At 41.7% G+C, this 8,934-nt stretch overlaps 1 protein-coding gene and 1 long non-coding RNA gene across 3 annotated transcripts in view; one reads left to right on the plus strand and one right to left on the minus strand.

The window, feature by feature from the left end:
* The window catches only part of MEP1B (meprin A subunit beta), a 29,873-nt gene extending 26,864 nt beyond the window's left edge, over positions 1–3,009 (plus strand). Inside the window, exon 15 of the mRNA XM_021290070.2 lies at positions 298–3,009. Coding sequence (XP_021145745.2) covers positions 298–315 — 18 coding nt within the window. The 3' untranslated portion in view covers positions 316–3,009. The remainder of the gene's footprint in view (positions 1–297) is intronic.
* Positions 3,010–3,097: 88 nt separating this feature from the next.
* On the minus strand, positions 3,098–7,305 carry LOC135578610 (uncharacterized). 2 transcript variants are annotated; one of them, XR_010470548.1, is made up of 2 exons: positions 6,707–7,305; positions 3,098–5,178 (listed from the first exon to the last, which is right to left on the minus strand). It is a non-coding gene; the product is annotated as an uncharacterized LOC135578610 (long non-coding RNA). The 2 variants fall into 2 exon arrangements; XR_010470547.1 differs by lacking the exon at positions 3,098–5,178 and adding an exon at positions 6,081–6,253.
* Between the last annotated feature and the right edge of the window lie 1,629 nt (positions 7,306–8,934).

Consider the following 8,934-nt stretch of genomic DNA (forward strand, 5'->3'; position numbering starts at 1 on the left):
TCACAAGTCACAGGAGAAATTTTGCAAACAAAATGAAGATGAATGGCCTTCCTGAGAGCAGACTTCCATTTTGAATTTTGTCCTAATATTCTTCATGTGATGTCCTGTTGAGGTGCAGTACCTCTCTGCCATACCAGATACTCGACACTGTTACTTTATGACCTTCCAATAAATTATTTTGGTTTCTTTGAAAGTAACGCTCTTATGTTATACACATATTTCCCTTCCCTACATGCTTTTGATACATGGTGTTTGTTTGTTTATTTGTTTGTTTGTTTGTTTTTTCCCTCCATCTAGTGTAAAACATCCTTCTGAAGGTAATGCAAATCAGCATCAAAGGCACAAGATGAACATCACTGGAAAACCACAACTACATCATCATTCTTTCTATCACTTTTATCTCAACCATCACGATAAAGGTTTGTAAAGTCTGGAAAACAATTCATGTGGATAAAATATTGTGTTTAAGTCAGTAAAGTGTCTGACAGTGTTGTGTATCGCCATTCAATGCAGAAAGATGGAATGACATGTCTGCTCTGTTCTTTAAGTCTACCTGAACAAGAAGAAAACATGTAAAATGGCATCCTGGCTTTCAATCCATGCAGTGATGTCCAGGATTGCTATCTTATCACAATACAGGTGTCTATAATAAAAGGGAGCTGGACCCTCTAACTATGGGGTACCCAGCTGTTCTGAGTCTTGCATCATCTGTCAGTTAGTACTGTGAGGTGTGGGAGTGTTCATTAGGTTATTTGTTTGTGATCTACTCACTATGAAAGAAATAACAAGTAATGAGGAAAGTGATAAATTAACCACGCAGACACACAAACGTTAATGAGGAAGTCACAACAGAGACAAGAATGAGGACCCAGAATGCTCCCATCACTGATGGATGGTCCATTAAAGGAACTACTCAGGCAGAGACTTCAAGAATGTCAACCTGAGCAACAATTTTTAACTGATAGGAAGGGAGAAACATGATGAAAATGAATATTATGGGATACCTGAGGCTGCTTGGGATAGAGGCTTGTGGACTTATGTAAAAATGACTATGGAATGTTTAGGGGAAGGGCCAAAGGATCCAAAGGAAAGGGAAAAGATCACAGTGGGTCAGAGGGGAACTACTATGTGAAACTGATGCCAACAACTGGGGAGACCAGTGTGAAAAAGACATTTGTGTGACAATGACCAGAGGAGACCACAGGTCTTGGGGCTTGTGGGTCTAGGTATGAGCACATGTAAGGGACTGGCATGTGAGAGTCTGTGTGCCAGTAACTGGAGGGACCAGGGGCTGCAGGGCTTGTAGGTCGAAACACCAGTGACTGGTGGAACTGGGCCGTGTGTGTTGTATGTGTGTTGAAAGGCCCAAGTGCCAGTGACTGGAGAAGAGGCTGTAGGCACCAGGGCTGTAGGTCTGGGTGACAGGAACTGGAGAGACCTGGGTGTGTTTATATTTCTTCAGTTAATTTAATCCTCTGTGTTTGTATGTATAATGCACTAACAAACTTCAAGCTGGACTAGCTGGTGAGCTGGAGGAAACATTTCCACATCTGGAGGACTCAGTCTGAGCCAGTGGTTGGGGTAAGGGAGCCCAGGGTCCAGGCATGGATATTGGGCAAACTGCTACCCATGCTGCTCTTTGTATGTGCAGCAGCCTGTGCAGCAGCCACATTTGGGGCCTCTTGTTCTACACACTCAACCTTGCTACAGGCCAGACCTGCAAGCAGGAAGAGCAGCAGCTGCATCCCTGGGACTGGGATGGAGAAATCACCTGGGACTGTTCCTGGCTGGGCACATCATCTGGGGAGGAGGGTTCCTGGGTCTGCTGAATTTAGTGGCTCCCTGAACAAGCTTGATAAGTAGGGCTACAAATCAGTGGGATTTGGAGAACAGAGCAGGCATGGAAATACAAGAAGAGCCAGAGGAAGCAAAGTGTACTTCCCTCAGGATAGTTTGCAGAGGAAGATTGCAGTCACTGTGGGCACACGTCATCACATTTGTAGTGTTTTGGAAGGGGGCTGCAAGAGACAAGACTGCCAGTAACAGAAATGTCAGGTCATACCAGATGGTTGGTAGACTGGTATGTGAATATGTTCACATTTAAAGGTCAGCAGCTACTTTGATTCCCTGGAAAGGATGTTGATGATCATAACATTTGTCGTGCAATTTACCCGAACCCTGGGCAAGAGCAGTTCAAATGTATGGAAACTTGAGGGAACTAGTCTTCCTCTTAATGCTACCACATGGCACAAAGCAACAAATGTGTATGCTTCTGTGCTGACATTACATATGTAGTCCTTTCTCAATTAATATTCTCTGAAATGTAGTTATATTTAAAGCATTCATAGCTGGTTTTATTAGCTTTTGTTGGAAACCAAAGATTCATGAAAACAGACAGACAAAATTAACAAAGATTTGTCAGAGCTAACAAACATCCTGGATAGGAAGATACCCCACTATAGCTGTCTTAAAATAACTTTCCTATTTTGAAATGTCTTCATCAGCAGTTTTCATGCAAATAATCCTCCAAATGCTCCTTCAATTAAGATATGCACATAGATTTACATGGAGTTAAGATACAAATGAGACTGTTCATAAATTCAACCCTGGCTAAAATACTCAACATTTTAAACAGTGAGTATTTCATCATTTCAAATGTGAACTACTGGATTTGTGACTGCAGAGATCACTTATATTTTTGAAAACCAGATTGCATGAAATGGCATAAATATTACCTGAATTGTAAACCCTCTTGCCCTTTCACTAGAAGAAAGCTTAATATGTAGAGCCATATATTACAATACATTGTGCAAGATACAAATTCCATAGGGTATGCACTGAAATGGTAAACTTCCATGTGGAAAACCCCTTAAGCTTCTGCTTATCCATTTCAAACAGGTATCAGTGAGAAGCACAATTTAAAACTGCATCTCCTAGTCAGTGATTAAGAATTACTCACTTTTCAGTGGTGTGCAGCTTGCACAGAGTCAAAAGAGACTGAGATTTTATTAATGTCATTAACAGGCCTAAAAATACTTGAGAAGAAAATACTGTTTTTCAGTTTTCAATGCAGAAAAATTACTCAGGAAATCCAGCATCAGATTCAATATTGCACTTTATTGTATATCACAAGATTTGTACTACTAGCCAAGTTTATGAACAAATACATTTTTCTTAAAACTCTTTTACGGTGATGGTATTTTTCTGTGAAGAAAGGTGAGAGATTAAAAATAGATAAGTAGCTTAGGAAATGAAGCATTTCAGCTGGAGTTTTCTTCTTTATGAGCAGATGCTTTATTTGGATTTGTAATTTAATTGACTGAAGTTGCAATGTCTTGGAAATGGTGGACCTCTTGTAAAAACAGCAATTAAGATTTACCAGCCCAGGTCCAATGGCTTTCACCTGGACCTGACTTCCCTGTTTTACAAAGATTTTTCTGTGTGATTACTAGCACTGCGTGTATTATTTTTAATGAAACAGCTTAATTTTGAAGACATACATTTGACACATTTACAGATAATATGGATATTCATCACAGATCAGACGTGGTGTTGTTCAGTTGGAAACTTGTACATAGGGTAAAGAAAGGTTGGGTGTTTACTTTCCTAATGCAGATTTATTCCCAGAAAGTTTTACTAAAAATCTTTAATGTAAGCTTCTCCATATAAAATCAGTGAGATAGTAATATGATAGTAAAACCCACTAGTGTGAAACCCACACAAAGTTCCACTTCTCTTTCCGGTCCTTCTCACATTGTGGTGTTTCAGGTTAAATTCACAACAAGCATTTGCTCCGCCAGCATCCCGGCAGCCCAACAGGTCAGGCACACTCCACTCTCTACAGATCAGGACTAGTGTAAAAAAACTGTTATTGGGTTCCCACAACATGCTGAGCAAGGGCTTGAGCTGTGGATGTTGATTCCTCAGATCGATTGCTTTGCTCCTGTCTTTCATTTAAGTGCGGGTCTCTGCTGGTACCTGGTGGCTGCCCAGCCCCAGCAAAGACCCGGGTGTAAGTATTGTCTTCTCTGTTCCTCCTTTTCTGGGCTTTGGACTAGCTGTACCCAGCAGAGTACGTGCACATCGTGTTTTGAGCCGTGTGTGCGACTCATTCCCCACTGCTGAGTCTAGTGGGAGTCACAGCATGGGCTTAAAAATAAAATGAAATAACCTCAGCATTCAAGTCCGTGTCTCATCTTTGGAGCTTAAAAAATAAAAAAAAAAGGTAGGTTTTTATTCTAGCTAGATATCTGTCTTCAGGAGACTCAGCATTGCAGAAAATCTTTTAGGCACGCCACCTAATATCTATGCTAAACAGTATACACAGCCTCATATTCCTGACATAGGCAAACTAGACCAATTTCATTGCTATTTGCATCACACGGATCAGCTCGCTCAGTCTAGCTTTTGCACAAGTAGCAAATAACTGAATCATAATGTCTAATAGTCTGGCTGGCACTGCATTGTCTAAATGCAAAAGAGGGGTGGATTGTAGACTTGGACTAGCTCTCTTATTTCGGCTGAGCATGTCAGGTGTCCTGTACCACCCACACCAGGCAGACACAGTTCCAGGGTTCAGGGTTCATGAGTTGTCATCTTCTAGGTGCAGAACAGAGAAGTGGTATTTCTTTTTTTCTTTTTTTGTTTTTTCCCCACAGCTCTCCTTTTCCACTGTTATTAGAGCTCAGGGGCTTTTGCTAAGACACAGCTGCCACGTGTCAGTTAAAGTACTTTTGATTCTCACAAATGGGATCTTAATTCTTCCGTCTACTTGGACTGCATTTTCAAGCTATCTTTAAGTGCTGATAGCACAGAGATTCATGTCTCAAAAGGAGAAGATAACCACCAAATAAACTCCATTTTCTGGACAGTCATGCAGTCAATAGCTGTTTCTTAAATCTGGGGTTGTTGCTTAAAGCCTTTTGTAGTATTTGATCCAGTAATGGCGAAATATCTGCATTTTGGTCAGATTATACCATGAAATTATGAATAAAGTAAATTTACAGTTATCGTATTTTTCTACTTCTTTCATATATTCTAGTTTATTACAAAAGACAGCTCTAAAGTCAAGGTTTAATAATGCATTTTGTGCAAGAAGATTATGAATCTTTTGCAGCACACAGATCCATGTGGCTGCTCTTCTTGTCTTCTCCCCTTTCTGACCATCAACAGAACGAGCTGAGAAAAAAAAAAGACCAAAGCAATTCAGACTGATCACCCCTCCTACTCCCAAGTCAATAATTTTCTTGAGTGCATGTGGATTGGTCTCCTTTGTATTAAACTTATTCAAAATCATCCCCGTTGCCACCTTATTCTACTTCTTTTTTTTTTTAATACTTTTTCTCTTCCCCCTTCTTCCATTCAGAGCTCATTATTACAACATGTACACTATAACTAATATCAAGAAGCTTGCAGACAGGTCTCCATTTCTATTTTCACCTTCGTTTGGTCACAAATTCCTAAACTCCTTCCAGTTAAGATGAAACGGTCCATACTTGATCTCTGCATTTTACTTCACCTACTGTGAAAACAAAATAGCGTCAAAGAAGTTTAGCTTTAATGTCTGAAACTTACAAGAACAAAACCAAACTTCATAGTTTCCCAAGGTTGCAGCGTATAATTATACTATACATAAACATGATTGCTCTTCCAGTGCAATATTCATGGAAAAAAAAAGATGGTGCACTCTTTGTCAGATTTGAATCTTATCTCTAAATGATTTGATGGAACATTTCATGTAACTTCTTAATGACAGCATTTCTGCCCAGCGTTTACTAGTATGTAACTAGAACCAGCCATCTTCTTCTGCTAGAGCTCCGTGTTTGTGCATTTGCCCTTGATTTTTTTTTTCTTTAACACCATCTGGATCCATGTGGGCTATGCTACAAAAAGCCACATCAAATCTTGTCAGCCGCACATCTCCCTCTTCATCTGTGATTGCCTTTTTTTTACTTTTTTCATACTTCTCATCATGTTGTGAACACTTGGGTTTGGAGTCAGCTTTCACTCATGTAAATGATATTTGCTTATTCAGAACAACAGAGTGTTATGAATTACATAAAATAAAATTGCAACTTCAGTTTAGTTTGCTAAGGCAGCTATTAGTTTATTAAGTTTGTTAGTTATTAAGTTGTTTAATAAGCTTTAGTTTATTAACTGTGGTAGGAGTTTCTGTTGCTACTTAGAAGAGTCGGGTTTCATTCTGGCTGCTGCTGTCATGCCTTTGTCACCAGAAAAGATTTGTCCAGGTAAACTGAAGGTAAGGAGAGAAATGAAAAATGAAAGTATCCATCATCTCAGTTGGTTAAGGAACAACCTCTGCAGGCACTCGGTACAACTGCAGGTTTGCCTTGGCCAAAAGAAGAATGATTGTGCTTAAGCCTTAGTGTGTGTGATTGGGAGGAATGGAAAAAAAAAAAGCTGCTGGGATAAGAAAACATGAGTTTCCTTAAGGCAAAAAAGCTCTAAGGAAAAAAAGAAAGAAAATTGAATTGAGATAGTGAGTACCCAAATAACTGCTATGGACGGCTGCATGATATTCTACAGGCCATGTCTCCAAAGCAGGTAGATGCTCCTTTGCAACATGAAGCTTGAACAATTCCTCCTGCTCAGCAGACCACTCGTTTGCTCTGCTTTTCATAGGTTCTCACCTCACAGCAAGATTGATCCCCACTACTTGTGTCCTTTGGACATCTCTCATACTTACAAGTGCCATGAGACCTCCTGCTGTCCCCGACCACAACGCTGCTGAGCCTCTTCGGGCAGCTCTTTCCCTCGGGGAGGTCTGGCAGCCAGGGTGACACAAAGGCTGTGCCAGCACAAGGGTCGCACAAAACATACTTCGTCACTGGAAGACATGAGAAGAACGTGAAGTGTAGTCTCTTCCATGGCCCCTGCCAGGGACAAAACCAGTGGTGGTACCCTGTGGTGCCAGCTCTGTTGTCCCCATGGAGAGCTCATCTCTGCATAGGCTGCTGCCGGGAGCAACCATAAGAGTGGTTCTTGCCTTTGAGGATTTGCTGGAGGAACTGGTGGAGAGCAACGCTCTGTATTACAGAGCCACTGAAAACCATATATAAATGTTTGCCCTCCTCCCTTGGGAGGGAAGTCCCCATCCTGCACCCAATCCCCCTTGCCAGAAGAAGTCGGGGCTGTCCTGTCCCCATGCTCTGCCCCCCACTAGCATTCCTGGCCAGGTCCCTGTGTGGTCACACAGTGGGAGTGACTGCATAGCAATTTGGTTGACAACAAACCTCCCCACCTGGCTGCACCCCTGTCTGTGAAAGACCTGCAGAGCACTGGCTGGCAACCGCCTTACCCCCAGGAGTGAATCTTGGAACAAATTTGAATTTCTGAGAAATACAAATAGCAACAGACGCATCCATTTGGAATGAGGTCCCAGCAACCTCAAAGGTATTGCTGAAAAGAAATGCGGGGAAAGGAAGAACAGAGGTTTCTTTACCCGTTTTTCCTCAGAGGTTTATTTACCTTTTTTCCCCTGGGGTTTGAATGAGCCAGCCACTCTGCCCTTTGTGCTAGCAAAGTCATGAAAATGCTTTCATTTATGTCATAATCACACCTGAGCACCTAGATTAGGTGGTACCACCTGTTTTCATAGGAGCAAGTTATCTTGGCTTCCACTTGCCTTGATTTATACCCATATTGCGCAAACCACTTCTCAGGCGTGTCAGATCACTCTCAGATGGCTGTGGCTGGGGTTTTACTTCCACATTGGCTCTCTGTTGTTTTTCCCGCAGCTGGTGAAAGAGGACTGGGTGGGCTAAAAATTGTGGCGATGAGAATCACACATAAAGACGCAGACAGAGATGCACAGGCACAGAGGTTGTTGGTTTTTTTCCCTTCCACTAATATTCTTCAGGTATAAAACACTTTCCCATTTCTTATTAGGTGGTATCAAGATCATTTAAAGGCTTTTTTTACTAAAAAACCCCCAAGGCTTGGGTGCAGGAGCTTGCTGATGTGGAAACGGGTGCACAGCTGGGTGTGTGGCACCTGTTGTACGACAAAAGGGTTTTAGAGCTCAGAAGATGGAAATTTAGGTATCTTTGGAAACGCAAGGCTGAGCATGAGTTTCTTAATCAGCAGGTACAGTTGCTGTCAACTGCCTCCGTGGTGACCCCCTGCTGATGGTGGAAGTGGTTTAGGAATATTTTGCAATACAAAGACCACCTCTTAAAGGGGAAAGCAGAGCACTTTGCCTTCTTTGAGCTGTAGGGCCAAAGCCTTTTGCACGCTGGTTTTAGAGCACTGGAAAAATCTAAATAGCCTAATAAGCAGTAGAGAAATCCTGACCTTTCTTTTCTACCATTTTATTCAGCATCTATGTGAATGATTAATTTGTGCTGAGTAACATATACAGTATCTGTGGGTGCATTACTTCCCTTAGTTCATTAGAGAGGAATGCAGTAAATATCCTCTCCTTCCACACCACTTTTGGCTTTTGTCACAAGGGGTGCTGAAATTATTTGAACTTTAAGTAGCTACTGGTGAAGTCAGAATATTTTTGCACATCCCTCTCAAAGGTCACTAAGACATAGCCATGTGCTCCTGAGGGTCTGGATCATCTCAGATGGAGCCACGCATTAGCAGGATTACCCTTGCCAAAGGTCTTTTCCCAGCTGCAGCAGAGCTTATTTGTCATTAAACCTCAAACTTCAGTTATGTCTAGTAATATAACAACTGCATGCAAATACACAAATATGTAGTACAAAACTTTTATGGAAGGGCAAACACTGTGGGTCCCAGCAGCCAGAGCCCTGACTCTTCTCCATCAATGTGCAGAAGAAATGATGGCAGGAGGAGCATCACAATCACTCCCTTCAGATCCAGCGACTGTAGGATGCAGGACCAGACCTTGGAGCTGGGCGTTAGGGATAGTCATTAAATATTTGCTGATGATGTCAGGGGCTAATT

Source organism: Columba livia, chromosome 2 (assembly GCF_036013475.1).
Source record: "Columba livia isolate bColLiv1 breed racing homer chromosome 2, bColLiv1.pat.W.v2, whole genome shotgun sequence".
Lineage (NCBI taxonomy): Eukaryota > Metazoa > Chordata > Aves > Columbiformes > Columbidae > Columba > Columba livia.